Here is an 18,715-nt window from a genome sequence, read left to right on the forward strand (position 1 = left end):
TAAGGTCTACACGATATTCTGGCTATTTAGCTCACAGGGATCAAAAGACAAACACTAATGTTATTCTTGCCCCTTATACTATAATGAATATTGTAAATGACCGTGATACTCCTCAAGTTGCGGAGATTTAGAATCAATAACATTTTTTCATTACGTCGAAACCCGACGACGATAAAAAATAAAGTAGTTTCCTTCGGTCTCGCATATTTTCTGTCGTAAATTATTAAAACTGGCGGCGTAGATATATTGTAAATGTAATAATTTACCGTTTTCCGAGCACGAGTGGCGCGGCCCGGGGAGAGAGAGTGTTAAACCCAAGGCAAACATGTTATTATCGGCATGGTCAGGAGAATCAGTCCCTTAACAATTCGATTGTCGTATTTCTCGGTGCGGTTTGGTGGTCGTGGCAGGCTGGGGCTAACGACTTGCGACCGTGGGTGTCACAAGGTGTCTAAGTACGTATTTATGGGGCCGCGGCGCTTTGTGGAACGGATGACGCGGGTTTTTCAGCGTTCGCTACGTTTATGCAGGGGTGCGTGATGCGCAGACAACAATAGGGTCAAGAGGGTATGCTGCGTTGTTTTGCTATGCTCTTAGACATACAGATGTAAAAATCTGTTGGAAAATTAGATAAAAACCAGTTGTAAGAGAAGTCTTATCTCTATAATTTGGGAATAGTAATTAGAGAAAGAATTACCTATAACCAGAAGGTTAAGGTCTTAAGTAAACCTAACCAACTTTATTTACAGAAATAAGGAAATTCTAGTTATAACAAATAAGGGAAAGCAAATTGAGAGCAACAAAGTTAACCCAACATAAAACACAAACACAATATTTTACTAATGCAAAAGTTCGCTACAAGTTTGAAACTATCCATTGATTATCGAGATAGACAGAAACCACTAAGTCATTAAGATAAATGTCCGAGGCAGACTCCACGCAAAAACTTCCGCCGTTCTATCCTCATATGAAGATAAATCTATGCCTAGACGAGAAAACATTTCTAATCTTTCAGAGAGCCTTGACATTGTTTCTAAATATAGAAGAAGAGCATACAAACTGAAAGGCCAAAGATTTCGGGCAGCCAAGAACCGCAGTCCGTTGAGTAACTTGAACTTGTGTAACGGAGACGTTTGTACTGCAATTTTGTTCTACGCAACATGCTCGAAGTTTGAGTGAATGTAACCATTAATCAGCGTGCAATTCCATTTACATAAGTGTCTGTATATGTGGGTTTCTTGGCACTATTATTCGCATAGATTGCCTAAGAAAGTATCCTATAGTTTGTTTTTCATCTTAGCAACATAATTATGACATACAAACATATATCATATCATGCCTTTTTCGAATCAAAAATCAAATAACGAATGAACTTATTATTATGTTATTCAATGAAGATATATAAATAAAGTGAATAATAAACTAGGTTTATTGAAGTTAAATGATTTTGTACTGTAGAAATAACCAAAACACTACACTCAAGTTCAAGGCAACCAAAAATTGGAATGTCTACATCTATCACGGAGCGAAAACGATTTCGCAAAAATACTTCCAAATAGATTACGACGCTTCAAGGTTTCTAGAAGGTTCCAAAGAGTTCCATGTTTATGAGCAGTTACAGCACAAGGTGTTGTTTGCAGTGGTCCCTAAAGAGTTCTTTCGTGTACCGAGCTAAATTGAATTTCCATTCCGACTTTCAGTACATTTAGATAAGTGTCTATATTATTTCCCGTTCTAAGACTTTGAAAGAGAATTTTATTTGTTCCAAAATTTATGGTATGCGTTTTGGTACTCAGAAAACTTTAGACTGATAGATTTGACCAATTAATTGTTCTTGAGGTACCTGATTGGTATCGAAAGGATATTATTATTTTTGTATTAGATAAAATATCGGTAATATATGGAAACTATCTAGATATGTAGAGAATGTATAAAAAAAGTATGGATATCCAAACGTCAAACATCAAACGAATTTGACCTTTGACATTTAGTCGAAACGATCTCGATATTGTTTCAAAAGTTATTTATCGCTCTCATATTTTATCTTTGAAGTGAGTATTCTAGGAAGACTATATTACGAAAAGCTAAAATTGTAACTTTTATTATTTACATTCATTAGATAAAGTATATTTTAGATTTCTACCCAGTAACTACTTACTTATTCCCTGTCAAAGATGATTGTTGCATGTATATTTCGTGTTCAATCAAATGCAACAACATTAAATACGAAACAGAATATTCATTACGTCATTGATTTAACCACCCGCCCCTAATTGGCCACGGTTGAGGTTGACCGGTCGGCCAGATGGTAAACCAACAGAAACTACTGGTTTACCCATTGATAATGCTTTACATATTGAAATAATTTCAAACTAGCATATTTTGATAGCAAATACACGCTCTTCCACACGTGATAATAGAAAAAGCCGATGAAATATTTATAAGATGTACGTAGTTTACTGCTTTGAACGTGGTCTTAGAATCGTGACTACGGGCAAATTGTTGCAGAAAATTTCTCACCAAAAATCTTCAGAGGAGATTGGAATTGCCTCGTAGATAGCAATAGCCTCTATTGAAACGTGAGCCCAATACTTCTGTCACCCTTTATGTTGTGATTTCACTCACGAATATTGTTAATATTCTCAAACAGAAACACCGAATGTAGATTAACCTAGATGAAAGCCTCTAGAAGAATTAGCAAACCGAATCACGTCTTATTAAAATAACCGAGGGAGGAAAACTTGAAGGCGACCGTACTCGTTATTGCTGAGGATGAGCGTATCTTCGATTCCAGACGTGTTGTTATCGTGTGAAAATATGATCAGTACTAAAACGTTGGATATATTATACGTTGTTAGTCCGCCACCTAAAGTGGCCCCCTGTTTACCTCGGTTGACCCTTATAACTTAAGGGTGACAAGCCCCTAATACATTCTATGTTATTCTTTCATTACACAGATATTGCCGAGTCCAAGAATTTGTTAGGTATTTTATTATTTGTTTCACTCATAAGTTTTAATTAAAATTTATTTAGGTACCCAACAAGGTGAAAATTTGCTTTTCACTTAGTTGCGAAGCTTCTAAATCTATTGTGACAAAACATTATACGCCTTTGAAGCTCCCAAACTTTGTATCAAAACCATAAATAAAGTCCTATTAAATAACAAAACATTTCTGTCACAATAGGAGTCGTAACTAACTTATTTCGCCGCATCACAATTCATATTTTATTATTACGACAACTGTAGTCAGTATTCATTTGTTTTGCATGACCAATCAGCTGTCAAAATTGACTCGAAGCAATTAGGGGTGGTGCTGCAAAAGTGATTTAAGTAAAACTTTGTTGTTTACGGCGCTGGTGGACTCCGAAATGTCATTCAAGGGACGATTAATCATCGAGCTTTGTTCTCAAGATGCAAACAGCTCATAAATAGTTCGTTAAGGGGATGATGCCCGAGAAAATTTTATTAAAGAACAGCGTTAGGGTTTTACGAAGCTTTAAGGTAAAATTTTGAAATAGGTACCTACCGAAAGGGTTCGTGATTAAAATACTACTGTGCAAATTAAACTTATTAAAATAGGTGCCAGGTTGATTAAGCTCCTAAATTGAATCAAATGCTTCTTTCATAGAACTTTGACACGAATGTCGTTTATTAAAGTAAATTTTGTTTCAAAATTGACAAAATTTCATAGTTAGCTTCTATTATCTTTTGCTACACAGTTTCATTTAACAATTAAACTTACATTTGTTCTATTCGATAGCAATCGGCTAGGTTAACAAATTATTCAGTTGGAAAAATGATTGCCTTTCTTTTTATTGACTTAGTATTTATTTATGTACTTTGAAGGAAACTTATGAACTTCATTTCCTTCAGTTTGCCCTCATTTTAAATGTCACACAATCCACAGTATTTCATGTCATCACATGAAAAGAAATACAGCGCTTCTTTGGCACTCACTGCAATAGCTTGCATGCGACACGACTAGACTATCGATGAATTATGTTGTATATTGTTTTGCCAGAATATCGAAGAATTTTTGTATACTGTGATGCACACAGTACCTATAGAAAATAAATCGTTTAACATTTTCCTATGTCAGCTTTTATAGGTAATCAGTCCACATCAACCCTTCGGTCGCACAAAATGTTGCTTCGCTTGTGTATGGCCACTATCCTCATCTATCTTCAAGGGTGACCGCTTAAGAATGGACAGGACAAAGAGCCGGCCATTACTACGCGCCTTGAAATTGCAACTTGCTCGACAAAGGACTTTGCTGTCTCATGTCTATTCAATTACTGTAAAGGTCAACAGACAGCATTATCTGAACCCCGACGGTATATAACGTATTTTAAGCCATCGCTTACGTCAGAATTCTAAAGAAACTTCGACGGAACCCAGTTTTAATTAAAAGATTAATGAGAATCGAAACCTCAGAGTAGGTAGTACGGCGTATTGTCTACGGAACGTCTATTGAAACCGTATTGAAACGCCGAATGGCGGGCTACGAATGTCGAGTGACGTTTCCGCGGACGAGTGAGTGCGCTATGTGACGCGATATGTATGACTTTCGCAAATCTTTCAGAGCTGAGGCATAATGCCCATCAGTTGTTCGACAGAAAGGGTATTGGATATGGGCCGGTGAAATCTTTGAAAGCAGTTGAAAGGCAAACGTTGCAAAAAGCTTTTTACCGTTGGGTCGTGACGTCCGGTGCGCGTTCACGGGCGCGATTGATTCAGCGGTGGCTGGTTCAATAATTCAGCAGGATGACCGGCTCTGTACATGTCGCATGTTCCACACGGGAACTGGCCGCGATATTGACAGGGCTGTCAGCCAACGTGGCCGAAAATAACAAATAAATAATACACAAGGGTTGTCAACTCTCGCTACGATTTTACTTTAACAAGCGCTGTGGGTGTATGTGGGAGCACGAATGGGTTGTAGTGTTTTTTAAAACCAACCTTTTTTCTATGGACACTTTCATCTAGTGTATTTTCAGCGATATTTAATAGTTAATGTTGTATCGCGGGCCATTATAGAGGATTTTATATTGGAAATGTTTTATGTCCTACTTACTGGAGGCATAATACATATTTCTTTTAAGAGCGATTGTTAGTAAATAATAATGGTAGGTACCTATTTATATTATGTTTCCCAATATACATAATAGATATGTTGGGATCCTGTCCCAACTTCCACTTACATTCATTCGATGTACCCTCTCCGCATAATTGAAATACTGAACATAGCCTTTTTACATTCCTGTGACGACGAGTAGATCTTTGCCGGACTACTACTAGGTATTTAATGTCGTGAAAATGTCGACAGATCGTTCGGTACTCTTGTTTTCTTTTTGGAAAATGTAAAAAGTTGGAAAGAGTTTTTCATTCTTTGATATTACTTCGAGATTCACATAATTATGTCGATCCGGATTAGATTTAAATAACTGGTTTACAAAGTGTGTTAATTTTGGGGTGACTTAAAACAATTTCAACAACTTTTTAAAAATCGTTAATAACCAAGCTATAGTTAAGTTTATTTTATTTTCCACTTATTCATAAAATTATTCTAAAAACACTGAATATAAACAAAAAATATCACAGGAAATAGTCGAACCCTTTTTTTAAATTAATGACAGATATCTTTGCGGTGAACGTATTCAGTGACGTGGCTTCCGGCAGCCTAATTACGTCTCCGTCGCAAATTGGTTCCACCATCAGTAAAAATAAACTGCGCTAATGGCACTGATGAATATCACATTAGCAAATCATCTGACTCCAGAAACGAATTTAAAATTTGCTATAATTTTAGTAACTTTTGACATAATTATTGCACTTCTTTATTAATGGAGGGTGGGCAGAAGAGGCAATTGTGAAATTAATTAGAAAACACTTTTCCAATAAATCTCATAAGTGCATTAATATGTAATGCTGTCACGATTGTTTGCACATAAAAGTATAATATTTTTGTAGTAAGTAAGTAGGTATGTTTTTAATTCCCCGAACTCAAAATTTACTAAGTCATAAATCTTAAATATGTTTTTGTCTGGTTTCTTTCTTTGTTATTCGACGCGCAATTAGGAATATTTAATACATAGCACAACAAACGTGGTTTTTGTAAATATATCTAAAACGAACATTCAATTTAGAATCGTACAAAGGACCTTAATATACTATAATAATTCGTGTCTAAACGCTAACCCGTGCTTAAAATTCAATTTCACCTCCCGAATCTTAGAGCGTAGCGTTAAACGCTTATTAATGTGAAATTTATTGTCAGGTAGAGCTCGGGTCGCCGCAAATGTTTCTGTGCCATCCCTCCCAAACAAAGGGTATCTAACCCACTTGTACGTTTGCTGGCGTTAGGTAATACCAATCTTTTCGTGTACCTATAGATTAGTTATATATACCTACATACAAAAATCACGCCTTGTTCCCATAGGGGTAGGTATAGACCAAAGAACGCCGCTTGGTATGATCCATACAAACTACCCGTGCTTCTTTCACGTACATAATATACCTTGCTAGCTTCTTTCACATACAAATCGTCATACATCTTGTTGTGAATGAGATTTTAAAAAGTAAGTTAGAGACAATAGGAAACAGTGATTAAGAAAAGCCAGGTAGTGAGTAAAGCTTCTCTTAAACTGTAATTCACTATAAATAAGAATAGCAGATTCATCCATGTGATGCGTTTTCAGTTTGGCTATAAATACATCATGTTCTGTGACTAAATACCCCATATTTGGGTTAGAGTGTCCTTAACCCGATTATTTATTTTTAACTACGAGGCCGTATTTTTCATAAACGAATCAATAGCTTATAGAATAAATTAGCAAACAATATGAATGAACTCTGTTCCAAATTCATTATTAAAATAACAATTGATAATAAATTGCAACCACACTTTAACGTTCGATTAAAATCAGACCACCAATATGAAAGTGGTAATCTTTAATACGATTTAATCAATAAAAGTGAAACATCGTGTATTGGTTTCATTGTGATTTTATAATGTTCCATCATCATCTAAATACGTTGATTGCTTAATTCTCTTCCTTTTATCAGTATTTTTGAACTTGTGTCTAGAATTATATAATTTTAAGAGCATAATTTAAATTCCTAGGCTACATTTTAAATGAAAGTTATATTTTCCTGCTACGCTCCGATTGCAAAATCCAGTAGCCGGTCGCGGCTTATCATTGAATTTATGATATTTCACCTCTATAAAAACGCTCTAAAACGAAAATTGTTTCAATACCGAACAAAAATTAATTCTTTCTCCGAGACTGCAACGTGGAGGGGATGTTGCGCGAGGTTTTGCTTTTCAATTTAATCTTATGTCCCTTGGTAATACCGAAACGAAGTCATAAATCAGAATCTGAATCAGAAGGAGACTTGGGAGGATTCCTGGTGTCTTCCCTGAGAAATGACGCGAATTTGGATCTCGATATGGATGAAGAGTATGAAGATTTACGCGCCGAATTACTGGCGTACCACACTGCTTTAGCGTCACTTGCTGGCGAAGTTCAAAATGATGGAGGATCAGAAAGTGAAGGTGCTCCGGCTCCTGGTCCTGACGCTGTCCCTCCGCCTAAGGCACCCATTTTACCCTCAAACACTCGTAGTGAGTAACTGCTACTTATTTGGGCTTCTTGTAAGTGAGACTTATGATGCTCCAGTGACTCTTTGTCACAAATCTTGTTCTCATATGGTTCACATGGGATTGTTGTAGCCTTCCAAGACAATGATATATTTTCATGTAAATCCACACGACTTCTTAACTGTACCTTTACATGAGAATGTATAACAGTAATAAACGGGACGTTACTTTTAAAAAATATAATTGTACTGTTCATTATTAAGTACGTCATGTCTTACTGGGTAAAATAAAGTTTGCGAGCAAGATAGTAACCTGACCAAATACTAAAACTCTTTATAGAGCTACTAACTCTTATGTTCGTTAAATCCTGCAATGAAAATAAAAACTACGTTACTTAGCCTACTTCAGAACTCCGACAGTCCATTCTTAAAATATTTTATTATCGAAATACTTAAAAGCTCCGTTTCATCAAAATCGCTCCGGTACTTCAAAAGTAATAACGATGTTTATAGGGAAAAGCAACGAGAAATCTATGTTTATTTGCGAAAAATACTTTGATACGAACAGAACTCAGAGCATGGTCGTAAAAACGTTATGTCGAGACATTACCTAATGAACGTTTTCCTCAGGATCGATGAAGTCGACCGCGTGCTGGCAAATGGGTGGAATCTGCGTGAATCATCTTCTATGCTCGGGGTACAGATTCCTGACTGAAGTGCCCGGGTGTAAAGATCATTTAGAAGTATGCTGTTTCACGTGGAATCAACTCGAAACCAGGGATCACAGAGAAAACGAGTTAAGCAACTTAGCTTTTCCATGGTCGATTCATTATGAATTCGGCGGAGAAGGCGTGGTCGGACCTGTTCAAAATAAGACTAAAAAAAAGAAAAAGAAAACTGAAGTTAGGATTAATAAACGGGTTCGTAAGCCTATCAACCTTCCGAAGAAGAAAGCCAAACGTGTTAAGGTTTCAAATCCTGGAGTAGAAAAAACTAAAAGAAATAAACCCAGAAAGGACCGAAAGAGCAAAGTCGACAAGCCTGTTGTGCTGTTAATAAATACAGAGTAGACTATTACGACACTTTTGTTAGTTTTTAAAGTATTTAATTTCACGCAGCATCAATTTTAATCTGAACTGCTGTAAAACTACTCAACCGAAACATGAAATCGCTTATCGCTTGAAGATTTTTCCCAATTAAAAAGTAAATCGAACTTATTTTTTATTTTATTCTTATTAGCCATGTAATCACGTAAACTTAGAATCATGGCTCTGTTTTACAGAGTTGTGATAATGTTATTTGTGTTGAAAATATCTGAGCAGAAAATATTAAGATCATTTGCATTTGTGAACTACAAAGCTATGACAAGATTACCTGATACATATAAGGACATTTTTAAACCGGGCTCCGGAGGAAAACCATCCCTGGGTCAGTGGTTAAACATTTTTATTTATTGATTTTTACACGAGAATATGCCTTCCATAAAATATCGAATGTTACGAAATATCAAGTAAACAGTAGGTACAAAGCAATAGAATACTTCTAAAAGCACGACTCCACGCAAGCGGACCTTATTTCTGAGCCTTATTATGTACTTAGCAAGACGTTTTCAGTTAAGAGATTATCAGCTAGTCCAGACGTTTCAGTCCAGTAACGTTTCTAATACGCCCGTCTGCAGCGAATCGATAACTCAAATTACTTATTTATGTCCGTACCCAGCATAAACCAACTTTTGCTAACTTGCTATTTGCCAAACGCAAGTTAACATTGTTCAAGGCAATATTCCTTTGTGTTAGTAGTGTTCGAACATACAAATAGTTCCGCGCTCAATACTAAGTAGCATTCCATAGTTTTTGTTGCAATATTACAAATGTTGCAGCATTCAAATGTTCATTCATGTTCCGTAAATAAGCGTTTCATTTTCACGGAAAACGAGGCTCTATTCTTAGACTCTCTACAGTTCATATAATGGTTAATTACGCAACATTTCACGCGTAATAAAACGAGGTTTTTGTCTGTTAAATGAAATGTGTTTCATGTCGTCTTAAAGAACAATCGCGCCTCGCTATTTTGTGCGCATTCTGAAAGGCGGAATCCCTCTACCGTGGCGAATACCTAACAGAGTTAATGTATTAGGTTAGCGCGCTCGTAAATATGGCAACTGCAATGAACTAACAAATAACTTGTCACTGTTGCGCTAGATTGCAGTTTTACAGCCGACACGTTATTCGTGTACGTGACTTAAAACTGTTTCGCGTTACCCTCCTTTGCAGTTGTCAGTTTGCACGAAGCAAAAAATACCTTTGACTTCACTTAAAACTTTGAATTGCCTTCATTTCTTTGTTGCATTTTCGTAAGAACGAATGTTTTAATAATACGCTCTCTTATTCCACGTCACAGAGAAGCAGCATTGAAATCGTAGCGAAGGCGGGATTTTACTTTTGAGACCAACCAAGAAAATTTCCATACTCCGATTTGGTCACTTAAGATTTAAGAAATTATCGTTTGCATTGCCAAGCCACTGAGCTTACTGATCTTAATTTCTATACGGTATATGTTACACAGGCTCCACGTCAGCAACGTGCTGGGCTCGCGGTGGTATATGCGTCGACATCAAGCACTGCCCACACCTTAGGTTTGACATCAATATCGCAGGCTGTTCGTGGGGATACAAAGTATGCTGTAAAGTCAATATGCAGACGTCGCCCGTAGTTCTTAGAAGAGCCGATGTTCCAGTCATAAAAAAGCCAGAGGACCTGGGACCAACGTTATTAATTATCGCGAAACAAAATTCCTTGCTTTTACCTGATGGAGTGGTCGATGAAATTTAAAGAGCGTGGCAATATCTATTTTTACATATTATAGTAACTACAGTCTACAACTTTATTTTATTGTGTTTTGTTGAATCGTAAAAGGTGAAAATATGCACGACGTATTGCTGTAATATGGCGATTTCCTGACGCTATCGAATATCGACCGCCGGCAAACTATCGAAGAATCTTTTGACAATCTGATCAGTGCCCCTAGCGGGTGCCGTTGGAACTAATTTTAAAGTACACTTTAAACGTTAAACTCTTGATATTTGATAGCAGGCTGTAGAAATTTTAGGTTCAGGCCTATGCTTTTGTTCTTAAATTTAATAACATACTAAAATATTCTATGACGTAATATTGTTTAGAATAGCTACAGCTAAACATATTATTATTAGAGCAACTAGATTTTAGTGGATTCCACGTAGTGCTTAAAATAGACGTGAAATTATAGACGCATTAGGTATGTATTACTGATTTATTTAATACCCGTGCCTATATTAGCCTTACCTTTGTATAACTTACACAATCGAGCTTGTTAATTATAATGTTAATACTGTACTATTCAATGCTATAAATAGAACCAAATGTTGGCTTTTGATGTTCTCGCTAGAAGATTACCTACTATGATGGTAAAGCCTATCAAGAGCAAATGTTAACATCGTAAGAATGAAGTAGGTTTGAGTAAATAAGTTTGCATGTTGAAGAAATTATCAATATTTTTCTAAAACTCCTTTGATATTTAAACTCATAAACAGAAATAGTGAGACTGTTACGGGGACGTTTATACGGTTTTTCGCCGATTTTAATATCTCAAGACAGCAAAAATATTATTCTATATATTTGTAAAACAATTATTTACTATTACATATCAGATCAAAAAATAAATGTTGAATTTACTAATGGCTATACTAAGCCAGTAACTTTAAAACTTGATGAATCCAACGAAACACAAAAAGCTATTACTCTATAACTGTTATTAAAAGTAAATACTAAATCCATTTCTCGTATTAAGTAATACACGAACTTACCTGCATCTTACAGGCCCGTCTTGAGTGTAATATCTTCAGAGTGATCAAATACAACAAGACGGCATATGTACTATTCATCGGATTAGCACCATTCGCATTCAACCACCTGTGTTCGGCGTCAAGCTCGATCATTCTAGACTGTTCTAAGCTAAGCCCTATTGTGTCCTAGTTTATTTTGACATAGCAAAGTGTCCATTTGCTGACAGTAGTGTGGCTAGTTTGTTCAGCTTTGTACATCAATGTTCGTAACGCCAAATACAACGGTCTATTGAGCATTGACGCCGTATTTCCTGGTTTCCGCGTGATAAGTTTTAATTTGAAATACTGCTGTTTAAACGAACATTAATTTTGCGTATTTAGAATTTATGAATGCTGGTAAATTATATATTTTATCGTTTTCGAGGGAGGCTGTAATCCGTTACCTAAAATGTATTAAATTTTTTATCAATTAAATCGGAAACCAGTTCATCCGTTTAAAAAATGTAACCCTACATTTCAACAATATCGATAAATCCGTTGCTTATTAACTCATGGTTCTGATAGTTAATTCAAGTTAATTACAAAATAAATCCATCAGTAAAGTCATTACTGTCCGTTGCACAGCGCCGTTCAGCGTTGAAGCCAACCCGGGCCTGCTGAGCGAATGCATATAGGCTTTTCACGAATTCACTATAGCGCATCGCAGCGGTTACTCAAAACTGCGGTCGGTAGCCAGATTGCTGGTAATTTCAGTCAGTTTGTTGTACATACATCGAGAGTATGTAAATAGGGAGCCTGCCATGTATTTATATAAAGCTAGAGGTGAATTTAACTTATGTTTGTGTATGTTTCGTGCGGTAAACGTTGATTTTCTAATGTTATACTCATATTATGTGCTTACATATGTATGTTTATAGACTGGATTTCAATTTTGCTAATTGAAATGTTATAAAAGTCATTTGAAATGAAGATTCTATATAACTTAGTATTCAGTTTATTGAGCACGTTAAAAGACTGCAGATAATAATTTAAGTATATGAAAATCGTAGTTAGGGTCAACCCACAATTGTCCAGCGTGGTGGACTCAAGGTCTAACCCCTCCTTCATCACGGAAGGAGACCCTTGCCCAGCAGTGGGAATGGGTTAAATTGACATTACAAAAACAAATATCTCGAGTCTATATTGCTAATGAACGTACCTACTAAACAGCAAATAACGCAGTTAAAGGAAAACACAATAATGTAACAGCAAGAGATGAAAGTGTTAAAGGCTGTAATTAGTTTACATAGCCTCGGTTTTATTGCCTACGGAATAACAATGTTGCAATTATTGCCAACTCGCGTTCAAACCAACACTGAGAAGCAACAGCGAAGTACACGCTGTAAAATAAAACACCCAATCTCAGCAAAGCGCTTAGCCAAATGTATAAAAGGTGCAAAAATCTACAATTGTACATACATAATGCCAACATTAGGGTAAAGTAAGCAAAGCCGCGAGCTCTTCAGTTAATAAGGATTCTTGGTTCAAAGATGGGCCGTTAGTTTGAATGCGTGCCAAATTAGTTTACCTCGGCTGGTCGGCTGCTTTCAACATTCGTAACGAACACAACTAAGTTTATGTATTCGTACATAAAGCCGGCCACAAACTACACTTTGACGTGAAATTGTATGTAGTTGAAGCAACACGCGGACCGGGATCATGACCAGTGTTGCCAACTCTACGTCTTTTTACGTAGATCTACGTATTTTAAGCCTTCCACGCAAACCTACGAACTTTAGTCCCAGAATCTACGTATTTTCTATCAAAATTATTCAATTGCAAAATAACATATCCCGTTGTAAGACTGAATGGGCATTATTTTTGTTACTTTCGTAAAAAAAAGTTAATAAACGTTCCGTTTTATACTAGCGCATACTCGCCTCGCCTCGCCACTCAACTTATTATTACCTACGCCATTCATTTTAAAAACAGTGTCAGTCATCAGTCAATTCAAAAGAACTGAGACTCATGTGACTGTGTAAAACGAAACGTCTTGGCGTCTTGTCTGCGGTGTCTGCCGTAAATAAAACGGTAAAAGTGAATCTTAACCTAAAAATATTTCGAACTAAGATATCGAAGGTGTTTTTTAGTTTATCTGAAAATGATAATAAAAATTGAATAATTTAAATAAATCGATGACCCTGAAAGTAGCGAACTTTTTTAAATTATCTGTAAGTGGTGGTTTCACATGTAGAATGTAGATATTGTAAAAACTAACCGGCTACTGGTATATTTATTTATTTATTATTATTTTTGTTCACGGAGATATCTCTCTAACCAGTTTTATCTATCTGCTATCTGTCTGCAACTTTTAGGGTCTTATGAATTGTCGTTTTATTCACTTTTACCTACCCTACTGTCTTAATTTCAATCAAAAAAAAAAGTACGTAGATCTACGTATTTCTCATATGGAAATTTTACTATTTCTACGTAATTTTCTAATCTGGCCTACGCCTTTTTCAAAATCCAAGTTGGCAACACTGATCATGACGCTCAAGTAAGCGCCAGTTATGCGTGAATCATTTGGATGTTCTTAACCTAACTAATAAAGGACTATCTTGTGTAACATGAGTAGAAAGCGAGCTTTAATTAATGACGTCTCCACGTTTTGTGCCAATTCATGTTGCTTTGTAACGCTTAGTGGAGTGTACACTCACTACACTAATAGTAGAGAGTCCATATCAGACTGTTCTATTAGAGTAGTTTGTACACTATGTGATATTGTATAAGTGCTGTTGAGACCAAGAGTCCAAATTATCCTAAACTCAAGGTATTTTCGTGGTGTTTTGTGTTTTTGACCGCATGCTATTCACAAACTGAAATATCCCCTATAGACTAATTTTATGTAATGTTCATCTTGTAGAAGTGACAAAATGAAGATAAATACGCAGAATTAAAAACGTTTATTCGCTATGGTAACTATTTATCTGGTAATGGTAATGAGCCGCGCCGAAAATTACCAACGATTCATAAAACTTCACAACTTTCTTGTAAAATATTAAATAATAGAGATATAACATTTACATAATCCATCTAATCTTATTCGCTAGATAATAAATTAATCTTGGAGAATTTATCAAATTCTTCACAACCACTTTTTGTTCAATGTAGAATAAAAGAACCGCAGAAATGTTCCAAATAAATTGAGGCTTGGGATGTTAATTAGCGAAGCATTTAGCAAAATAGCTTCAACGCAGACGAGCTCTAGAGAGAGGGGGAGAGGAGGGCGGGAGCAGCACCATGCCGCGCCACTCACACCTCGGGCACGTGCACAATTTATTGCTTTAAAAATTCGAACGATTGTGAATTCTTCCGCACGAAACTGCCATTGCAATACCGCCGGATAAGTACCCACCTCTTCAAACATTTAAGTGTCTATAACACCGGGAATTTTAAGAGTCATGCTCCACAACGAAATTGGAATTGAACGAATTGTTAACTGAACTCACTTTCGTAGACAACAGCGATAATGAGAAATGTTAAAAATATATTCACGATATTTTATACTTGATTTTTGTCGGCTATTTTGTGAGCTTTGAAGGTGATACGACGGTTTTAATTGCGTACAGTGTCCATCTGATAACGTCAGTGAATCTTGTAACATGAAACAGAAACAATGTGGGATATTGCCGGACTTTATTCATTAGTAAAATATAATGTGTTCACATACTCGTAACGGCGTACGTGGAAAACATTTTGGGTCCATTTCCACATGATAGCGGGGACGCGTGCTCCCTGAGGTAATTGAAATATGCCTCGACTTATTTTGACGCAGTTATCTCCCTCCTTGAATATGTCAAGGGCGTATTTACTTTCAACAATCCCAACATTTGTAATGGAGCTTTGACTGTTATATTTAATATAAAATCGCCCCGGGGTTATTACGATCTCAATGATTTTGGGAATAAAAGATTCTTTTTTTCAGCAGCAGGTGCTTATTCCGCACAATTTGTAAGAGTCAATTTAATGTAAAGGTCTATTATGCCATTGTTAAAAGCAGGTATATTTTGTGTAACATTTATCGTGTGAACCCCAAAAATGTGTAGCGCTACGCCGCGCGGTCACGTGTCTTCGTAGCATCGGTGTAGCACAATAGAATGTCGTAGCACGTGAGAAGCGTACTATTAACTTATATTGAACGCGTTGTAACAATTGTACAAAGGTTAAAAAGAACGTTTAGGTATCAATATCGGGTAAACGATTCAGGAAACATATAACATAATGAACCGTTTAAAAGCGATGCCTATGAAGGGAATTAAATAAGTTTTGCTTCAAATATAAACATTACTGAGGTTAATGGTATTTATTCTTGAAAAGTTATTTGAACGTAGTTGCAACAGGTGTACTGAATACAAATTGCTCACTATAAAACCGGTAGGTAGGTACATAATGAATATTAGATCCCTGCAATATAGGCGCTTTGAAACAAAATTACAGCGTCAGTGATTTATTCGTAATACAACAGTCAATAAGGTTGAGGCGAAATTACACTGAAACATCTACGGGTTGTGTAATAAATTGTTCAATAGGCAGGTTAATTAGACAATTTCTCCAAATGGCACCGCGTAAATCGGAATAGCCCTACGTAAATGGTTGGCAGAAAATGTTTCTCTGAAAACAAATGAATTCTTAACAGGCCCGAAGCTATACTGATCGTAAAGAACCGTAATGCGGTGAATCGCAATTAAAAATGTAGGACCTTTAACAACAATAATGTGTATTTTTGGAATGCCAGAATTTTTTGTTCAGAAACAATTTTCGTTACAAATTACGCAAACTTGGAATGGCGTTCTGTTCTCGCCCAACGAAATTAGAGTGAGCGCAGCATTGGTTTTTTAGCTTTACGATGGAAGTTTTGAACGGAAGCTTATACAGGGAATGAGTACGCCAGGCCCTCGGAATTCCGTCCGCCCGTCGCTTCGTATGCAAATGTGTTGAACACTACAATACATTTTGCTATTTGCATTCTAGCTAATTGCTTTTCCTTTCGACGCCGCCCCAACAAACGACCGTTTATTTCTTTGTGCTCCAGACACCTTATCGACATTGTTAACGGCCTACAATGAACTATTCACAATGATTTACCTAAACTTAACCCTTTCATTGGTGCTCCTTGAGGAAGTGTGTTAATTAGTTTGTGAATGTATTACTGGCCGTAGGGTTGCTTCTTGAATTCGTTTTCTTTTTGATATTAAATGAGAAAACAAAAAGAGAACGAAGATGAATGAAATGTCACTCATGAGAAGAAAATCCCCGGAAAGGTAGCCCGTATTATGATGGTATATTATCTTTCTATTACACATGTCATCCGTGCTCCATTCTCATTTTCCGACGTATTTCGGGCAGAGTTGCGTGAGATTAATAGAATTACAAGTTGTAACGGAAGGTTGAGTACAACCGAACTATTTAACTGTTTAGAAATATAAAAAGCTATGTATTCGATAGCTTTATCGGTAATAGAACGGGATATATCAATAACAATCCCATTATTGAGGTTAATGTATTGTAAGACGGATAATAATAAACATTTACATTAATATAGCTTAAAGCTTTTCTTTTTATTTATTTAGGTTTTTAACCAAAACTCTTACTATAAACCATATCAACGAGATAGCCATGCATGATTTTTTTTTATATTTTGGGTTTCGCTTACACCTGATAATTCTGTTGGTAAGATAGCGTAAATATGTAATATCACACTTTCAGACCACATTTTAATATATTTTAAGTGACTCTATTTAGAAGTAAACTCGCTTTGTGTAACACTTAGTGAGTAATGAAGACGCTGCAGTAACGCCCCGCGCTTCGGAGCGTGTTAGATTGAAACTAGATAAAAGAAGCACATTCCACTCTCTCACTTAGTTACACGAACAACTTTATTTGCTTAATGTTTAAGTGTACATGCCGTTTTTAGGTAAAGTAGTTAATGGGCGAGCTGTTTTAAAACAGAAATGAAACACTTAATTAGATACGCTCACGGCACGGATTTTCATAAACGGCAACTTGTTTCTATCAGAGTTTTGGGAATACGAAAAGTATTTGGTATAGTCTATTGAAGATTCATCTTTATAACATGTTAAGGTGAAAGTAGAATTTATTGTGACTTTATACCAACCATTTAATGGCTTTAACTTCAGTAAACTTCAATAGATTCAATCAAAGTTGTGACATAGCGCGCGATGTACTGCGATGGGTGTTTTCAAACACCATTTGTTATTTATGTCCTAGGTAACTGTTGCCGACGGAGGGAGCGGCCTGCACGTCGCAGCTCCACTAGCGCTCATTACTACGACGACAGAGACGGCAATAAAACATAACAAAGCCTTGCTTTGTTCCCGTCTAACGCCGTAAAGAAAAGTTTCATTAACAAACTGTCAAAATGAGACTACAAAAAGTAAAGTTTCGAAATTGAAACGAGGAAAAGTCATAGAATTAAACGTTATAGGTGCTGCGATCTGCTCGTTAGCCTCATTACGTCGACCCGTTTAACGCTTATTTCCATTCAACATTTACCTTATAAAAGAATAAATTCGCAAATTTTATCATATTTGCGTCTCTCCGAGTCTCTTTGTGGTCGAAAAAAGGTGAAAGTACCGATCCAATATACACTGAAACCGCTTTCATACAATCTGAATTTTCCTGTTATGAAAAGAATAACAATCAGTGTGTTCGGTTTCGAACATGAACCCAATAAAGGCGTATCTCATACGTTCGTATAGCAAAGACGTGGCTGTCACATGCTCTGTAGAGTATATAGTCGTAAAACAAAGTTTGTGACTACGCCAAAGAAACCAAGTTGGTTTGCACCTGAAGCGTGGTATGGTAAATTTAATTATGCCGCTCTTATTCGGCGCTGTTCTCTTGCTTTCAGGTACAACCGCAATTTTGTGGCGCGCGCCTCACGCAGCGGCTAAAGAGCTCGCACAACACCGTTTAATGGTTCAAAGCTTCGTTGGACATAATCGGATCGTAAATTGAACGTTTTTACGGCGCCATCGTTCATAAATAAACATACTCACACATCGTACACGCCAACATTGCATGAGTGGCTTAAACGTTGAACTAACGACTTACAATGTTATATAAATATATAACATCTTAATCCGAATAAGCAATAATCTTGGCTGATGAAGTTACAAACAAATCCGGTTTGTTAACGATTATGACATCGGCAACATTGGGTTCATTTTATTGGCGGAGTCCCACAAAGCGTCTATTTAGGCAACGGCAAGATAAGCACAAGATAGAATCCGCCA

At 36.4% G+C, this 18,715-nt stretch overlaps 2 protein-coding genes across 3 annotated transcripts in view; both read left to right on the forward strand.

The window, feature by feature from the left end:
- GABA-B-R1 (gamma-aminobutyric acid type B receptor subunit 1) overlaps nt 1-18,715 on the forward strand; it is a 144,365-nt gene that overhangs the window by 69,049 nt on the left and 56,601 nt on the right. The gene's annotated exons all lie outside the window — the stretch shown is intronic.
- Nucleotides 7,172-10,486, forward strand: LOC142983492 (uncharacterized). Its single transcript, XM_076130411.1, has 3 exons — nt 7,172-7,625; nt 8,231-9,028; nt 10,166-10,486. Exons 1-2 carry the CDS (start codon nt 7,304-7,306, stop codon nt 8,668-8,670), a joined length of 762 nt encoding a protein of 253 aa, XP_075986526.1. The 5' UTR covers nt 7,172-7,303; the 3' UTR covers nt 8,671-9,028; nt 10,166-10,486.

This window comes from Anticarsia gemmatalis, chromosome 2 (genome assembly GCF_050436995.1).
Source record: "Anticarsia gemmatalis isolate Benzon Research Colony breed Stoneville strain chromosome 2, ilAntGemm2 primary, whole genome shotgun sequence".
In the NCBI taxonomy this organism is placed as follows: Eukaryota; Metazoa; Arthropoda; class Insecta; order Lepidoptera; family Erebidae; genus Anticarsia; species Anticarsia gemmatalis.